The sequence below is a fragment of the Hylobates moloch genome, unplaced genomic scaffold, assembly GCF_009828535.3.
Source record: "Hylobates moloch isolate HMO894 unplaced genomic scaffold, HMol_V3 SCAFFOLD_2, whole genome shotgun sequence".
NCBI lineage: Eukaryota > Metazoa > Chordata > Mammalia > Primates > Hylobatidae > Hylobates > Hylobates moloch.
In genome coordinates this window covers 30,373,341-30,392,883 of record NW_026652277.1, presented here as the reverse complement: position 1 = coordinate 30,392,883, position 19,543 = coordinate 30,373,341, and the positions used below count along the sequence as shown (strand labels likewise).

Below are 19,543 nucleotides of genomic sequence, written 5' to 3'. Positions count from 1 at the left end.
CCAGGGTTAAGTGCTTAGATGAAGGAAAGAAAAGGGGATAAAAATGTTCATACTTGACGGATACCATCAAAATGTGGCTTAATGCTGTCTGTCTGACAGATGCTTAAGACTAACCTTTCTTTTATAGGCACTTTTGGGATTCTTCAGAGGGGTTCCTCCCAAGTGATGTATTCTAGTTCTCCAATTGCCCCACATGACTTAGTCCTTGGTTTTCCAGAAGTTCACTCAGTACTGACCTTCTTCTATTTTCAAGATAGTACCCCTCATACACAAGATTTTAAATTGTTCCAAACCAGATCTTACACACCACTCAGCTCACACTAGACCAAGGGAATATTCATCTACCTTTTGTCCCAACAAACACTAGGACTGAAGGTCAAGCTGAGGTAGCAGCAACTCTCCTCACTTCACCTGCAAAGGCACTTGCCAGCCCTCCTCTCAGCCTATTTCCTGGAAGTCAGACACCACTGCAGTGTCTGTGAGGTCTGTTAATGCAGCTTGCCACAAAATACAGACTGAAACAAATTTTATAAACTTTCTCAGCTTTTTGAGAGAGGGAAGAATTTCCCATTTGAATTCTTCCAAGGAGATTTCCCCCTGTACTCATAACTTTTCATCTTTATTTTTCTTTCCTATGACCCCTAAGCAAACATCCTGTTGGTGACCATAAGCATGGCAATAAATTATCCACGTGTTGTCTCACTGGGGTTTTACTACCAGTTGGTCTGTACTGTTGTGGGGATAACATGCACAGTCACTGCAGAAGGAATTAAGCCATTGTATAAACTTTAAAACATGCAAGGCCTACCCATTAAAATTGTTCCTCGGTGTTCTTACCGTATATATCCAAAGTAAATGAAGTTGAGATTTGATGTCACCAGTAGCCCATTTAATTATCTACAAGAATCAGATAACAAACTGTTCAGATCCAACTTTTCTTGCACTGACTAGCTATAATAACCTATATGGGGCAGGGGGAGAAATAAGTGGTTTTTTAAATTTACTTTTGCCAGTATGTGTTAATAGTACTTAGTTTCGGCCGGGCGCGGTGGCTCATGCTTGTAATCCCAGCACTTTGGGAGGCCGAGGCGGGCGGATCACAAGGTCAGGAGATCGAGACCACGGTGAAACCCCGTCTCTACTAAAAATACAAAAAATTAGCCGGGCGTGGTGGCAGGCGCCTGTAGTCCCAGCTACTCGGAGAGGCTGAGGCAGGAGAATGGCGTGAACCCGGGAGGCGGAGCTTGCAGTGAGCCGAGATCTCGCCACTGCACTCCAGCCTGGGTGACAGAGCCAGACTCCGTCTCAAAAAAAAAAAAAAAAAATAGTACTTAGTTTCATAGTTCTGGATATGGCTCCAGTAATCAGAAGAGCTTTAAATAGAAAGGTCAAAGTCCATGGAAAAGAGTTTTGTTTCCGTTTCCTTAGAATTTAGATCATCCTGTGAAAAACATAGGATTTCTTCAAGGTAAATAAATAGTACTCACAAGAGGCTAAGACAGAGAAACTATAAAGACAAGTAGTTCAAGTGTGTAAAGAAAAATACTGGTTATTAGGAAAGACTGCTCAGATGGGCCAGTATAATTAAAATAGTTAAAGTGACAAAGGATTGATCTGAAACAAGTCATGAGAATCCCTACAAAAAGCAGTTCCCTAAACTGGCTGCATAAGAACCATCTAGAGTAATAAGCTTCTGAATTTAACTGATAAAAGCGTGTCTGTACCTGAGATAGCCGATATCCAGTCTGGGCTTCTTTTCCGTAAGAGAATTCTGATTTTATTGCTGGTAATGTATCCAGCTGAAAGCAATGTTTCTCAGCTTCTCCTGAAGATTGTTATGGCCATGTGACTAATTCTGGTCATTGAATACAAGTGGAGATTATTGGCTATTACTTCTGAAAAGGCTCCTTAAGGAGGGATGAAGAGCTGGGTGTGAACTTTTTGCCTTTCTACCCATTCCTCCTTCTGTCTATGTAGAATTTAGACCTTAAGGCTGAATCTGTAGTAACCATCTTAGAGCATGAAGCAATCTTGAAGGTGGGAGTCACAAGTTAGAGATGGCAGAGCTAACAGATCAAAGGAGTCTGGGTTCCCAGCCACCATGGGACCGCCATGCCAACCCTGCACTGCTCCTTCCACACTTGTTTTATAAGAAGGAAAGTAAACCTAACATAGATAATCCTCTGTTATTATACACCATCAAATCCTAAACACAGTGCTACTGGCATTTTCTTAGCCTTACCAGATTGCAACAGATGATTTTCATTTTCAGGCAAATATAACTACCTCCACAATGCTACCCAGCTGTTGGTGATTACAGCATACCATTTGGGGAAATGCATGTCTTAGAATTAATGAAACAGGTATTTAGAGTCTTCAGTTTATCCAGCTGCCTTAGCTTGCCTGAAATCTTACTAGTAAACTCACTGATTCTGGAACCATCCAGAAGCTGGAAATTCTCAATGTGGAAGAGAAATGGCCATGAGAGAATGCCTTGTGCATACCTGGCACAGAAAGGAAGCTAAGGAAAAGCAATCCAACACAGACATTGCCACCCACAGTTGTATGGAAGGCAAAGTATCCGTGAGAAAGAAGCTGTAGTAACATCAGTGTTGGAGAATCTATTTATTATAGGGTTAACCTCTTGTACTGTAATGGACCTTAAATGAGCACAGAAGTCTGGTCTCCAAAGTGAGACCTAAAGGAAGATGATGCCAACCAGAGCATGGAGGACAGACTGGAAGTTAATGTTCCCCTGGCACAGGCCATCAGTAATCAGCTGTTGATACGCCTATGTTAACTGGTAAACTCGTGGTGCTGTTTTGGCTCTTCTCAACTAGTTCACTTTTTATTTAAGCACCTCATTAAAGAAACCCTTTTAGATGCGGTAAAGCAGAAACAGTCTACTAGGTAGGGCCCTACTAAGTAACAAGAGATCATCATAATACTATTCAGGGACTATTAAAATCGTCGACTCTCGGGTTGGCCATGCTAAGCAACTGGTATAGAAATAAGCCATGGCGGGGTTAGATTTACAGTTTGAGCCCATCACTGATTTCCTATTTATATCTGTCCCCCATAATACCAGATGCGTGGTAGTCACTCAACAGGACACATATTAAATAACAAATGACACAATACATGGTTTCAAAAGGGTGTTTACTATTTGGTCAAACAATATTTTTTAATTGTCAGTCATAAAGTGAAATACATACTAAAATATACATTAAATATTCACCAAATCTGCATTGCTGCTACATGAAAACATTTTTTGGTCTGTTGGAAAATGTAATTCCTGAGATCATTGTTGAGCTTTGTCAATCATTTTCCTCACCATCAAATCATCTTTCCTTAAGTGACTTGGGAGTGTGAATCTAGGATGTTCAATTTTAGACCAATTTTCTCTATATTCTAAATGAGTGTAAACAGGCTCTATCTTTTATAAAAGGTAGAAAAATAACCATGGTGTGCTAATTTTTTTCAAGGTATACCATATGGAAAAGTGTAGGCTGAACACAAAAGAAGTCTTTTCTGAACGGCTCTCGATCACACATAAGGAACATATGTTTTCCAGTTAATCAGTCCTTGATGTACAGCAGTCCAGCTGTTGTTTTGTATTTATGAAAATATTCTCTGCTAAATAATTATGTTCGTCTTTAAAAGTAAATTGCATAAAATTACATCCAATTTCTTTCTCTAAACCAACATATTCTTCACCTTCACAAAGCAAATACATGGTGCACTGAAACCGAGGTGTTACCAGCTTCACATACTGTTCTGCCATTTGTGAGGGGTGCAACCACAACATAAGTCAGAAAAAAAGCTATTCAGCTTTTCGTGGAATCTGGCGAAGTTTACACTTAGCGATAAGCCTCTAAGCCTGAACTTAGCAGGGCTAGCAAAACTTTATTAATTTCCTAACTCCTATTATTTTAGAATGGTTTTCAAAATAATACTGCAAGCTCCTAATTGAAATACAAAACAGAACAAAAAGCTGTGAGAAATCTTTTTTTCCTTTGGCTCCTTAAAGACTTGGAATCATTTATATTAGTGTTGCATACATTTTACCTTCTACATTTTGATTTACTTGCTCTTGAAAGCACTAGAACAAATTAACTGCAATACAACCTCTCTGAAACCACTTGAATCTTTGATCCTACCATAGAATTTTAAAGGCTTTCAGGATATAACTTGTATTTCCCCTGAGTCTGAGTGTCTACGTGATTATAGAATGCATGTCTCTTGCTTCATGGTGATATCCCATATGCATGAAATGCTGAAAAATAGGTATTTCCCAAAGACTCCTATATACCAGGCATCTCAGACTGACACTGAAAACCTTTTGAAGCATTTTTAACAACAAATAATGGACTATTTCACAGACTGATGCCAATAATTAGTTTTCTTGACCTACAGTTAAAAGCAAAATTATCTTTTTAACTAAATAGGATCAGCTTCAAAATCCCTTTTGGAGATGTTTTTATCTATTAAATGCCTTTATTAACAACACCATCTTCCATTTTCTATTACTCTAATTCGATTTCTCCTGCATACAAGGTAATGAGTAGAATGGCTGTGAATCCAGTTAACATTCCAGCATTCTGAATCATGAAGAAGGTGAAATCAGTTTTTCTTCCAGTTACCTTTTCTCTCAGCATATCATTCATCTCTGGAAACTAGAAGACAGATATATTGTTAGATAACTGTTGCCATCTTGTGGCAAACCACAAAACAGTCACTTAGAGGCATACCTCGGAGATAGTGTGGGTTTGGTTCCAGACCAGTGTGATAAAGCAAACATCTCAATAAAGCAAGTTACATGAATTCTTAGGTTTCCCAGTGCATATAATAGATATATTTGCATTATAATGTACACTATTAAGTGTGCAATAGCATAATATCTAAAAAGGCAGTGTATATACCATAATTTAAAAAAAACTTTATTGCTAAAAAATGCTACCAATCATTCAAGCTTTCGGTGAGTTGTAATCTTTTTGCTGGTGGAGTCTTGACTCCATCTTGATGGCTGCTGACTAATTAGAGTAGTGGTTGCTAAAGATGAGAGTGGCTGTGGAAATTTCTTAAAATAAGACAACAATGACATTTGCAACATCAATTTATTTCTTTCATGAAAGATTTCTCTGTAGTGTGCAATGCTGTTTGACAGCATTTTACCCACAGTAGAACTTATTTCCAAATTGGAGGCAATCCTCTCAAACTCTGTCCCTGCTTTATGAACTATGTTTATAGAATATTCTAAATCCTTTGTTGTCATTTCAGCAATGTTCACCAGGAATAGATTCTGTCTCAAGAAATCACTGTTTGTTCCTCCGTAAGAAGCAACCCCTCATTCATTCTAGTTTAATCATGAGATTGCAGCAATTCAGTCCCATCTTCAGTCTCCACTTCTCATTCTAGTTATCTTGCCATTTCCACTACCTCTGCAGTTACTTCCTTCCCTGAAGTCTTGAACACCTCAAAGTCATCCATGAGGGTTGAAATCAGCTTCTTTCCAACTTCTATTAATGTGGATATTTTGACTCCTTCCATAAATCACAAATGTTCTTCATATCATCTAGAATGACGAGTCCTTCCTAGAAAGTTTTCAACTTACTTTGCCCAGATTCCTCAGAGGAATCACTATCTACAGCAACTATAGACTTACAGATTATTCTTAAATAATATGATTTGTAAGTCAAAACTACTCCATGGACCGATCCATGGACTGCAGAATAGATGTTGTGTTAGCAAGCACAAAAACTTTCATCTCCTTGTACATCTCCAGAAGAGCTCTTAGGTGACTTGATGCACTGTCAATGAGCAGTAATGTTTGAAAGGAATTTCTTTTATTTTTCTGAGCAGTAGGTCCTAACAGTGGGTTTTAAATACTCACTAAACCATGCTGTAAACAGATGTGTTATCATCCAGGCTGTGTTGTTCTATTTCTAGAGCACAGAGTGGATTCAACATAATTCCTAAGGGCCCTAGGATTTGGGGAATGGTAAATGATCATTGACCTCAACTTAAAGTTACCAGCTGCAATAGTCCCCAGTAAGACTGTCAGCCTGTCCTTTGAAGATTTGAAACCAGGCACTGACTTCTCTCTAGTACGGAAAGTACTGGATGGCATGTTCTTCTAACAGAAGGCTGTTTCAGCTACACTGAAAAACTATTAGTTTAGTGTAGTCACCTTCATCAGTGATCTTAGTTAGATCTTCTGGATAACTTTCTGCAGCTTCCCATCAGCACTTGCTGCTTCACCTGACACTTTTATGTCATAGAGATGGCTTCTTTCCTTAAACCTAATGAATACACCTCTGCTAATGTCCAGTTTTTCTTCTGCAGCTTCTTTACTTCTGTAAGCCATCATAGAATTGAAGAGAGTTACTCCTTGCTCTGAAATAGGCTGTTGCTTAACGGAATGTTGTAGCTGGTTTGATCTTTCTACCCATACCATGTAAATTTTATTCATGTCAGCAATAAGGCTGTTTTGCTTTCTTATTATTTGTGTGTTCATTGGAGTAGCACTTTTAATTTCCTTCATCAATCCTTTCTTTGCAGTTACACCTGGGCTATCCGGCAAACAAAGTCTAGCTTTTGGCCTACCTTGGGTTTCAACATGCCCTCCTCACTAAGCTTAATCATTTCAGGCCTTTGATTTAATATGACAGATGTGCAGCTCTTCCTTTCACTTGAACACTTAGAGGCCACTGTAGGATTATTAACTGGTATAATTTCAACATTGTTGGGTGTCAGGGAATAGGGAGGCCCAAGGAGAGGGAGACGGAAGAATGGCTGATCAGGGAGCAGGCAGAACACACACAACATTTGTCAATTAAGTTCACCATTTTATAGGAATGTGGTTCATGGCGCCCCAAAACATAATGGTAACATCATAGATTACTGATCACAAATCACTATAACAGATATTATAATAATAATGAAAAGGTTTGAAATAGTTTAAAAATTAACAAAATGTGACAGAGACAGGAAATAAGCACATGCTATTCGAAAAATGGCACTGACAGACTTGCTTGAGGCAGGGTTGCCAAAAACTTTCAATGTGCAAAAAACCTAGCATTTACAAAGTGCATCAAAGCAATGTGCAATAAAACAAGGTGCTCCTGTAATAGAATGCTGGGAGGGGTGGTATGAACATTTACTTTGGATGTTTAAAGGTTTTAGTACAGATAGCTTAATAGGAATATCTAGTTCTTTCAGGCCTCAACAAGAGTAAAAGTACTGAAGTAGTATTTTTCTCCAACGGAATCAATCAGTGGGATGGAATTTACCTCATTTTATGTTCTCTTTCTCCTTTTCCATTACCTGCTCTCTGTGCTTCACCCATCCCATTCTTTCATGACCTCAAGTTTACCCAGCAAAATCTTCACACCTACCATCACCTGTACCAGAACTTGTATTTCTCTAATTTTTCAGTGGACTAAATCCTTCACGTTTCACCTTATATCTTGCTAAAACACTTTTGCTAGCCAATCCTAGTTTATTCTAGATTCCTTTATTGTCATCTCTCATATTCTACTTTCTCTCTTATTTCATAGCATTTTTTATTATTTGTAGTTATTTAGTCATCTGTGTGATTTTTTGTTGTTTAATTTAAGGATCCCCTCTTTCTAGAGGAAAAGCCCCATGAATGGAAAAGCCCTTGAACTGTGCCTATTTTCTCACTCCAGGATGAGTATTATTTCTTAGTATTATTCCTTTAAACTGAACAACTCTAATAAGATTCCATTCTTATATCAGAAAGTGATATCAAAATGACTATAAGATAGTATGAGACATTAATTTTGTGAAAAAAGTTATAAATGTAGCATTGGTTCTAAGAGATGAAATCCTTGCTCTTCTGAGGGTCTGCAGAGAACAACGAACAGAGCTAGACAAATATAATTTGGAGGTAAGAATGCAAATAAAAAAATCAAATTATTAAATTATGTATGTAATACATCCAGTTCCAAATGCAAAAGAAATATTCCTTGATTTTCATACACTACCATATTATCATTTTCTAGAAAGATGTCCATGATTTATTTGAAAATGCACAGGATATTCTCTCTCTTACACACACACACGCATACTCTTTTTAAAATTTTTTTTTTTAATTTTTTTTTTTTTTAGACGGAGTTTTGTTCTGCCATCAGGCTGGAGTACAGTGGCATGATCTCAGCTCACAGCAACCTCTGCCTCCCAGATTCAAGCAATTCACCTGCCTCAGACTCCCAAGTAGCTGGGACTACAGGCACCCGCCACCACGCCTGGCTAATTTTTGTAGTTTCAGTAGAGACAGGGTTTCACCATGTTGGCCAGGATGGTCTCGATCTCTTGACCTTGTGATCCGCCCGCCTCGGCCTCCCAAAGTGCTGGGATTACAGGCATGAGCCACCGCACCCAGCCATGCACATTCTTTTGAGCACACACACACATACAGATACAAAGACACAGACATTGAACAGATATAAATATATACTATGTCAAATAAATATTGTTAAAATTTCACCAATTTTAGTGTACCAGTTTTAATTTAACCCAAAAAGCTATCACTGTTTAGAACTTTGAAATAACAAAATGCTATTTACTCTAATAAGTTATTCCTCTTCCAAATATGACATAGACACAAAAGAGGGAGAAAAAGGAGAAAAAGTCCTATAGGGACATACTGTAATATAAGACAAGATGTACCAACCACAAGGGGAATAGAGATAGAGGAAAATATCTCTATTTCAGCAAAAACAAATCATTTCACCTTCAAACAATACGATTATGTTTTAAAGAACGCAAAAACAAATCATTTCACCTTCAAACAATACGATTATGTTTTAAAGAACCAAGAAGCATCAGTTTCAAACTACTATTAGTGTAAACTACTCAAGGAGAATGATCTGTTGAAATGGGAATGTTCTTAATTACAACAGAAAGGCCTTCCACACTGTGGAAAGCAGAAGGCCACCCTTAGTTAACTTATAATCCAGATACTCATTTCCAAATTTTAAATTAAAACAAAATACAAATTTTAAGCTTCTTACCATATCTGCCAGAGAAATATAGAGGAACATGCCTCCAGCAAGTGCAAATATAATATTTGGAGCAAAATTGTTGCCCACCAAAATGCCAAAAGCTAGCCCAACATAGCAGGAACATGCAGAAAGGAAGTTGAATAGCAACGCTTGTCGAGTGCTCATCCCTGCATTGAGTAGGATCACAAAGTCTCCTAGAAGAAGAAGAAAATATCAAGTGAATAGTTTTTTTTATTTCTGGATGAGATCAAAGATAATCATCAATGTCCAACAAGGTCTTCATTTTAGTGCATCAGAAGGATTTTAAGAGCATGTCACCTGAAAAGTCTCATTCCACTGAAATCAAGAAGTAAACAGACTTTTAAAATATGAGCAGAGCTCCTTACCTAACTCGTGGGGAAACTCCTCACATAGGATTGCTATGGAAGTACTGAGTCCCTGAAGGAGAGACAAAGTGCAGGAAGCCCCAATCGCCAGGCCATCGATGAAATTGTGGAGGGCATCGCAGAGCGTTATCATCCAGGCAATCGTCCCTATTTCTGACAGTTTGGGCCCCTTCAAACAGGTACATGAACTTGGCTCTTTTTTTCCATCCTAGCAGAAAATCAATTAAAATGATAACCAACATTTCTTGAAAGTCTCAGAAATACAGACAAGTTGGAGATGGGTTATGTCTTGAGAAAAACAAATTGTTCCAACAGAAAGTCTTTTGGAGTAACTAGGAAATCCTAATAATATATAACAGAGCAAAGAAAACTTATGGTCGAGAGAAAGGAAATTAATCAACTGACACAACCTGAATAAGCCACTAACAGGTATTTTCCTTTACTTTCCCTTTAAAACAATTCTTTTGACTTGTATAAACTTCTTCCTACTGCTTTTCTAAAATGTAGCAGATACTAACCTAATAAATTTACTCATACACAAGATTTTAAATGAAGGAAGTTATTCAAAGACTAAACTTAAAGTCTTTTTCATGTTACAATTTAAATATGAAATCCACAACTAGAGCATGATGACATCAGGAACATTTGTTCTAATCCCTTCTATGCCACCATGTGACAGGGAGCAAGTTATCACAGAGCTCCTTCAACTGTGAAATGAAGACATTGTACTAAATGATTCGTTTATTTATCAGCAACTTATTGAGTTTCCAGTCTGTTCCAGGTACCCTGTGGAGGGTTTAGGCTGTAACAATATGGTCCCTACCAGCTCCAAAGCTTAATTATTTTCTTAACAAATTTCATGAAGTGTAAATGGAACAGGCTAACCTTTAAACTAACACTTCCTTTCATGTATAAACAATAATAAAAATAGAAAATCCTGTGATGGAGTCTTTGTAGGAATTTAGATTTCCAGAAAATTTATAAAATTGTACAAAATCAAATGACAAATGCCAACTGGAACACTTTCCAGAAGTTGTAGGAAAAGATAAAATGCAAATTCATTTTTAAGTACAAAAGCAGTTTGCAATTAACTGGAGAACATTTTATTCCTAATTCTCCTCCTCTCACCTCTACCTAAGCAGCTAATCATTATATTTATTCACTTCTGAAATGTGTAAAACACTCTGTTGAATGCTATGGGAAATACATGGAAATGGAAAACACAGCTTCTGTCTTCAAGAGGTGTATTTACATTGGAGAAACAAGTCATAATATATATGGATACATTAAAAAAAACATGCAATATATATCCAACAGAGAGGGGCTTACTTCAGAGCAACCATCTAAGAGGTTTTACATTTACTCCAATGCCACTTCACTACTCCAAACACTTTGGGGACCAACACTTTCAGAATCAATCTTAAATCTTGCAATACATCTCTTCACTATTTCATTAGTGGCAAATCTGCACCTTTGGATTTTTGTTTGTTGGTAGGCACAGACAAAAGCATTTGGAGCAAATATTTTTTTAATTAATATGAAACGAATGGGAAACTGTTAGTAATAGGATTCATCATCATTGTCATCACCAGTGGTCATAGTAGAAATAGTAACAGCAAAGGCACATAGCATTTATAATGTGCTAGGCAATGTTCTAAGCACTTCAAATACCGAATTCATTTGGAATAATTCTATGAGGAAAGTACAACTATTACCATCATTTAGGAAATTAAAGCACAAAAAGGTTGGTAAACTTACCCAGGGATACAAAAAAAGAGTGAATGGGCATTTTTGGCAACAGTGCTTTACTACCACAAACATATCGGTGATGGGGATTCTTCTCTGTAATAGGATCTGAAGGTAATTCGCAAGGAGACTTCCCCACCTCTCAGAAAACTCTTCTGAACGCTTGACACAACATTGAATAAGTATCAAATCTTTTTTATTTTAAGAAACAAAGTTTATCCACATAAAAAAATTCTCTTTTCTTAAAATGTGGGTTTTTTTACTTTATAGCTATATCTTAAATGCACAACACGATAAACAATCATAATTTAGCACAGGTGGATCGGGTAGTTTGCATAAAAAATGCCCCAGAGTGGGAAGCAGTTATAGCTGAAGGAGAAACAAAGGTGGTCATAGGGAAAGCCACAGAGGAAGTGACCTGGGCTTTGTAAAACTTACTGCCGTGATATACTTAATGAGATTATTTTGAATTAAAGCAGTTGTTTTCATCTTCCAATCTAATTTATCTAATTACATGTTTAAAATTTCCTTTTTGTGATGATTTCAGAAGAAGACTACAAAACCAAGTCTTGACTACCTGATATCACATACAGAGTCTGTATACAAACACCTTTAATTTTACAGAAGAAATTAAATTAATATATCAGGAGTGATTCTCTTACCTCTAAGTACAGATATTATTGACTCTATTTATTATGCCTCATATTAGTTCTATGAGCTTTGGTCCCAAATGATACTGTTGAGCAGGGTAAGAGTTATACATTTTTAATAGTTTTGTAACAAACCAAAGTCAGCAAACATTCACAGAAACTTCTTTTTTAATTCACCTAGAATTAAATCACTGAGCAGAGAGAACACTAAATTCAAGTTCCTGTAGTTAAGTTAGTGAATATGCCTATCTCTCTCTTTCCTTTTTAAATTTTTGTTTTCTGTTGTTATTGTTGTTCACTTGCTTGCTTTCTTGTCTGAGTTTTACTCTAAATAAGAGGCTATTTCTATCCTCAGCCATGATGAGGCAATTCAACCTAGTGAAAAGACATTAAGTCTGGAATCTAAAACTGAGTTCAAGCTTGGCTCTGAGAAGAATTACCGTGTAATCTTCAACAAGACTTGTAACACCTTTCACTTAGTTATTAATGGGGATGAAAGTCAAAGCAATGTGTAGTGTTATCAGAATGGGGGAGAAAGAATATCATGCACCAAAGTTAAAAAAATAGAGGGAGACTATGTTGAATCCCAACATAAATTGGAGGGCAAAAAACAAATATTTTTTTAAAAAAATACTTAGAAATTAAAATGGAGAAAACAAATGGGCTTATTGCAGAACAGTTTAAGGAAGAAGAAGAAAGTTGTAGAGGAGGAGGAGGCCTGGGGGAATAGGGAGCACAAGGAAAGGGAGAAGTAGCAGGAGGAGGAGGAGGAGGAAGACAATTACAAGGAAGATGAGAAGGAGGATGAGGAAGAGGAAGAAGAGAAGGATGATTAGGAGGAGGACAAGGTGGAGCATGTGGAGAAGGAGGAAAAAGAAAACAGGGAGAACAAGGAGAAGGAAATGAGCAAGCATGAGAAGGAGGAGCAGGAAGAGGAATAAAAGGAGGAGAAAGATAAGGACATAGACAAGAAGGACACAGAGGAAGAGGTGAAGAATATATGGATGAGCCTCTTTGAATAAGTACAGAATGTGAATCTAATTCTATTCCACTAAATCTTATAAAAGGCTATCACAGAGGGTAGCTTCAGTAATAAAGTGAACAAGATGTGATTGTCACTCGGTATCCTTCATCAACCATCCAAATGTTTCCTTAACGGACCCACATATAAAGTGCCAGAGTGGTGCAGAGGGAGGCTATATATAGGTTCAGCATTCTCTTCTCCTACCAAGGGGGATCTGGCTTTCCAGCACTAAAGAAGTCCCAAACTTCAAAAGCCAAGGCTGATGCTGAGCCCCCAAAAAGATATCACTGTCCAACAGGGCAAGAGGACCAGGTGGCTGTATGTGGTAGCAGAATGATTCCCCTGGATTCCTCCCATTATAAGGGGATGCTCTTGGACTCACAAAGATAGACATATACAATATGTCTTCCCTGCCTTCAGTGCCTCTGCAAGCACCATCATTCATGGACTTATAGTGCACCTGATATATAGCCAAGGTTTCCTGTGAAAACTATCTCCTAACCATTTTTTAGCAAAGGAAGTGAGACAGTGGGCTCAATCCATATAATTCATGGATCACATTACCTGCACCCTCTAGTAGCAACCAGTTTGGCAGAATGATGAAATGTCCTGATGAAGCCTCAGCCAGGGTGCAAGCCAAGAGATAACACCCTGAGAGATTGAGTTCTGTCCATAGGTTGGGCAGCCAAGTATATGGTGTCATCTCTGCTGTAGAGAATGCACAAATCCAGGAACCAAGAGGTGAGAGTAAAAGGGGTATAGGTCAGGCTCAGTGGCTCCTGCCAGTAATCCCAGCACGATGGGATACCAAGGGGGAGGACTGCTTGAGGCCAGGTGTTTGAGACCAGCCTGAGCAACATAGCTAGACCTTGTCTCTACAAAAAATATATTACTTTGGGAGGCCGAGGCAAGCGGATCACGAGGTCAGGAGATCGAGACCATCCTGGCTAACATGGTGAAACCCCATCTCTACTAAAAATACTAATAAAAAAATTAGCTGGGAGTGGTGGTGGGTGCCTGTAGTCCCAGCTAGTCCCAGCTACTCAGGAGGCTGAGGCAGGAGGATGGCGTGAACCCAGGAGACAGAGCTTGCAGTGAGCCAAGATCGCGCCACTGCACTCCAGCCTGGGTGACAGAGCGAGACGAAAGAAAGAAAGAAAGGAAGAAAGAAAGGAAGGAAGGAAGGAAGGAAGGAAGGAAGGAAGGAAGGAAGGAAGGAAGGAGAAGGAAGGAAGGAAGGAGAAGGAAGGAAGGAAGGAAGGAAGGAAGGAAGGAAGGAAGGAAGGAGAAAGAAAGAAAGAAAGAAAGAAAGAAAGAAAGAAAGAAAGAAAGAAAGAAAGAAAGAAAGAAAGAAAGAAAGAATTACTCAGGTATGGTGGCATGAGCTTATGTTCCCAGCTACTCGAAAGGCTGAGGTGGGAGAGTTACAGTGAGCTATGATTGCGCCACTGCACTCCAGCTGGGTGACAGTTAGACCTTGTCTCTAAATAAATAAACAGATAAATAATCTATCTTATTTTTATGCCTAATACACCACTTAAAGAATTCTTACTGACAGGCCAGATGGCCAAGTAGGAACAGCTCTGGTCTGTAGCTCCTAGCCAGACCAACGCAGAAGGCAGGTGATTTCTGTATTTCCAACTGAGGTAACCAGTTCATCTATTTGGGACTGGTTAGACAGTGGGTGCAGCCCTCCGAGGGCAAGCAGAAGCAGGGTGAGGACCCAGGAAGTGCAAGGAGCCAGGGACCTCCCTCCCAAAGCCAAAGGAAGTCATGAAGAACCATGCCATGAGGGACAGGGCTCTCCAGCCCAGATACTATGCTTTTCCCAAGGTCTTTGCAACCTACAGACCAGGAGATTCTGTAGGGTACCTACACCACAAGGGCCCTGGGTTTCAACCACAAAACTGGGTGGTGGTTTGGGCAGACACCAAGCAAGCTACAGGAGTTTTTTTCCATACCCCAGTGGTGCCTGGAACACCAGCAAGACAGAATCATTCACTCCCCTGGAAAGGGGGCTGAAGCCAGGGAGCCAAGTGGTCTTCCTCAGCAGGTCCCACCTCCATGGAGCCTGGAAAGCTAAGACCCACTGGCTTGAAATTCTCGCTGCCAGCACAGCAGTCTGAAGTCAATCTGGGACACTCGAGCTTGGTGTGGGGAGGGGCATCTGCCGTTACTGAGGCTTGAGTAGGCAGTTTTCCCTTCATAATGTAAACAAAGCCGCCAGGAAGTTCAAACTGAGTGGAGCCCACCACAGCTCGGCAAAGCCACTGTAGCCAGGCTGCCTCTCTAGATTCCTCCTCTCTGGGCAAGGCATCTCTGACAGAAAGGCAGCCGCCCCAGTGAGAAGCTTATAGATAAAACTCCCATCTCCCTTGGTCAGTGCACCCAGGGGAAGGGGTAGCTCTGGGCACAGCTTCCGCCGACTTAAACGTTACTGTCTGCCAGCTCTGAAAAGAGCAGCAGATCTCCCAGCATAGTGATCAAGCTCTGCTAAGGGACAGACTGCCTCCTCAAGTAGGTCCCTGACCTCTGTGCTTCCTGACTGGGAGACACCTCTCGGCAGGGCTCAACAAACACCTCATACAGAAGGGCTCCAATTGGCATCTGACGGGTACCCATCTGGGACGAAGCTTCCAGAGGAAAGAGCAGACAGCAATCTTTGCTGCTCTACAGCCAATGCTGGTGATACCCAGGAAAACAGAGGATGCAGTGGACCCCCAGCAAACTCCGGAAGACCTGAAGAAGAGGGGTCTGACAGTTAGAAGGAAAACCAACAAAGAGAAAGCAATAGCATCAACATCAACAAAAAGGATGGCCACTCAAAAACTCCATCCGAAGGTCACCCACAGCAAAGACCAAAGGTAAATAAAGCCACCAAGATGAGGGAAAACCAGCATAAAAAGGCTAAAAATCCCAAAAACCAGAATGCTTCTTCTCCTCCAAAGGATCACAACTCCTCACCAGCAAGGGAGCAAAACTGGACAGAGAATAAGTTTGATGAATTGACAGAAGTAGGCTTCAGAAAGTGGGTAAAAACAAACTCCTCTGAGCTAAAAGAGCATGTTCTAACCCAATGTAAGGAACCTAAGAACCTTGAAAAAAAGTTAGAGGAATTGCTAATTAGAATAACCAGTTTAGAGAAGAACATAAATGATCTGATAAAGTAAAAAAACACAGCACAAGAACTTCGTGAAGCACACACAAGTATCAATAGCCAAATCTATGAAGCAGAAGAAAGTATGTCAGATATTGAAGATCAACTTAATAAAATAAAGCATGAAGACAAGATTAGAGAAAAAACAATGAAGAGGAACAAGCAAAGAATCCAAGAAATACTGGACTATGTGAAAAGATCAAACCTACGTTTGATTGGTGTACCTGAAAGTGATGGGGAGAATGGAACCAAGTTGGAAAGCACACTTCAGGATATTATCCAGGAGAACTTCCTCAACCTAGCAAGACAGGCCAACATTCAAATTCAGGAAATACAGAGAACACCACTAAGATACTCCTTGAGAAGAGCAACTCCAAGACACATAATCGTCAGATTCACCAAGGTTGGAATGCAGGAAAAAATGTTAAGTGCAGCCAGAGGGAAAGGTCATGTTACCTAAAAAGGGAAGCCCATCAGACTAACAGTGGATCTCTCTACAGAAACTCTACAAGCCAGAAGAGAGTAGAGGCCAATATTCAACATTCTTAAAGAAAAGAATTTTCAACCCAGAATTTCATATCCAGCCAAACTAAGCTTGATAAGTGAAGGAGAAACAAAATCCTTTACAGACAATCAAATGCTGAGAGATTTTGTCACCACCAGGCCGGCCTTACAAGAGCTCTGAAGGAAGCAGTAAATATGGAAAGGAACAACCAGTACCAGCCATGGCAAAAACAAACCAAAATGTAAAGACCATTGACACTATGAAGAAACTGCATCAACTAATGGGCAAAATAACCAGCTAGCATCATAATGACAGGATCAAATTCACACATAACAATATTAAGCTTATATGTAAATGGGTTAAATGGCCCAATTAAAAGGCACAGACTGGCAAATTGGATAAAGAGTCAAGACCAATTGGTGTGCTGTATTCAGGAGACCCATCTCATGTAAGAAGACACACATAGGCTCAAAATAAAGGGATGGAGGAATATTTACCAAGCAAATGGAAAGAAAAAAAAAAAAAACCAAAAAAGCAGGGGTTGCAATCCTAGTCTCTGATAAAACAGACTTTAAACCAGCAAAGATCAAAAAAGACAAAAAAGGGCATTACATAATGGTAAAGGGATCAATGCAACAAGAAGAGCTAACTCCTAAATATATATATATGCACCCAATACAGGAGCACCCAGATTCATAAAGCAAATTCTTAGAGACCCATAAAGAGACTTAGACTCCCACACAATAATAGTGGGAGAATTTACCACCCCACTTTCAATATTAGAGAAATCAATGAGACAGAAAATTAACAAAGATATTCAGGACTTGAACTCAGCTCTGGACCAAGCTGAACTAATAGACATCTACAGAACTCTCCACCCCAAATCAACAGACTATAGATTCTTCTCAGCACCACATAGCACTTATTCTAAAATAGACCACATAATTGGAAGTAAAACACTCCTCAGCAAATGCAGAAGAACAGAAATCATAACAAACAGTCCCTCAGACCATGGTGCAATCAAATTAGAACTCAGGATTAAGAAACTCACTCAAAACCACACAACTATATGGAAACGAACAACCTGCTCCTGAATGACTACTGGGTAAATAACGAAATTAAGGCAGAAAGAAATAAGTTCTTTGAAACCAATGAGAACAAAGACACAACATACCAGAATCTCCGGGACACAGCTAAAGCAGTGTTTAGAGGGAAATTTATAGCATTAAATGTCCACAGGAGAAAGTGGAAAAGATCTAAAATTGACACCCTAATATCACAATTAAAAGAACTAGAGAAGCAAGAGCAAACAAATTCAAAAGCTAGCTGAAGACAAGAAATAACTAAGATCAGAGCAGAACTGAAGGAGACAGAGACATGAAAAACCCTTCAAAAAATTAATGAATCCAGGAGCTAGTTTTTTGAAAAGATAAGCAAAATAGATAGACTGTTAGCCAGACTAATAAAGAAGAAAAGAGAGAAGAATCAAATAGACACAATAAAAAAATGGTAAAGGGGAGATCACCACTGATCCCACAGGAATACAAACTACCATCAGAGAATACTGTAAACACTTCTACGCAAATAAACTAGAAAATCTACAAGAAATGGATAAATTCCTGGACACATACACCCTCCCAGGACTAAACCAGGAAGAAGTCAAAACCCTGAAAAGGCCAATAACAAGTCCTGAAATTGAGGCAGTAATTAATAGTCTAACAACCAAAAAAAGCCCAGGACTAGACAGATTCACAGTCTAATTCTACCAGATGTACAAAGAGTAGCTGGTACCATTCCTTCTGAAACTATTCCAAACAACAGAAAAAGAGGGACTCTTCCCTAGCTCATTTTATGAGGCCAGCATCATCCTGATACCAAAACCTGGTAGAGACAAAACAAAAAAAGAAAATTTCAGGCTAATATCCCTGATGAACATCGATGCAAAAAACCTCAATAAAATACCGGTAAACCAAATCCAGTAGCACATTAAAAAGCTTACCCAATATGATCAAGTCGGCTTCATCCCTGGGATGCAAGGCTGGTTCAACATATGCAAACCAATAAACATAATCCATCACATAAACAGAACCAATGACAAAAAACACATGATTATCTCAATAGATGCAGAAAAGGCCTTCAATAAAATTCAACACCCTTTCAAGCTAAAAACACTCAATAAACTAGGTATTGATGGAACATATCTCACAATAATAAGAACTATTTATGACAAACCCACAGCCCACTTCATACTGAATGGGCAAAAGCTGGAAGCAGTCCCTTTGAAAACCAGCACAAGACAAGGATGCCCTCTCTCACCACTCCTATTCAACATAGTATTGGAAGTTCTGGCCAGGGCAATCAGGCAAGAGAAAGAAATAAGGGGTATTCAAATAGGAAGAGAGGTAGTCAAATTAACTCTGTTTGCAGATGACATGATTATATATTTAGAAAACCCCATCATCTCAGCCCCAAAACTCCTTAACCTGCTAAGCAACTTCAGCAAAGTCTCAAGATATAAAATCAATGTGCTAAAATCACAAGCATTCCTATACACCAATAACAGACAAACAGAAAGCCAAATCATGAGCAAATTTTCATTCACAATTGCTACCAAGAGAATAAAATACCTAGGAATACAACTTACAAGGGATGTGAAGGACCTCTTCAAGGAGAACTACAAACCACTGCTCAACAAAATAAGAAAGGACACAAACAAATGAAAAACATTCCATGCTCATGGATAAAAAGAATCAATATCACGAAAATGGCCATACAGTCCAAATTTATAGATTCAATGCTATTTCCAACAAGCTACCATTGACTTTCTTCAAACAATTAGAAAAAAACTACTTTAAATTTATTATGGAACCAAAAAAGAGCCTGTATAGCCAAGACAAGCCTAAGCAAAAAGAACAAAGCTGGAGGCATCACGCTACCTGACTTCAAACTATCCTACAAGGCTACAGTAACCAAGATAGCATAGTACTGGTACCAAAACAGACATATAGACCCATAGAATAGAACAGAGGCCTCAGAAATAACACCA

General features: G+C 39.0%; 1 protein-coding gene across 2 annotated transcripts in view; it reads right to left on the bottom strand.

Annotated features, from left to right (window-relative positions):
• Positions 1-3,140: 3,140 nt before the first annotated feature.
• The window catches only part of SLC39A8 (solute carrier family 39 member 8), a 130,907-nt gene continuing 114,504 nt past the window's right edge, over positions 3,141-19,543 (bottom strand). For both annotated transcript variants that reach the window (XM_058432641.1, XM_032177887.2), the window contains exons 6-8: positions 9,416-9,623; positions 9,039-9,223; positions 3,141-4,676 (exon numbers count right to left, since the gene is read on the bottom strand). In XM_058432641.1, the coding sequence (XP_058288624.1) occupies positions 4,527-4,676; positions 9,039-9,223; positions 9,416-9,623 (543 nt within the window). In that variant the 3' untranslated portion in view covers positions 3,141-4,526. The remainder of the gene's footprint in view (positions 4,677-9,038; positions 9,224-9,415; positions 9,624-19,543) is intronic.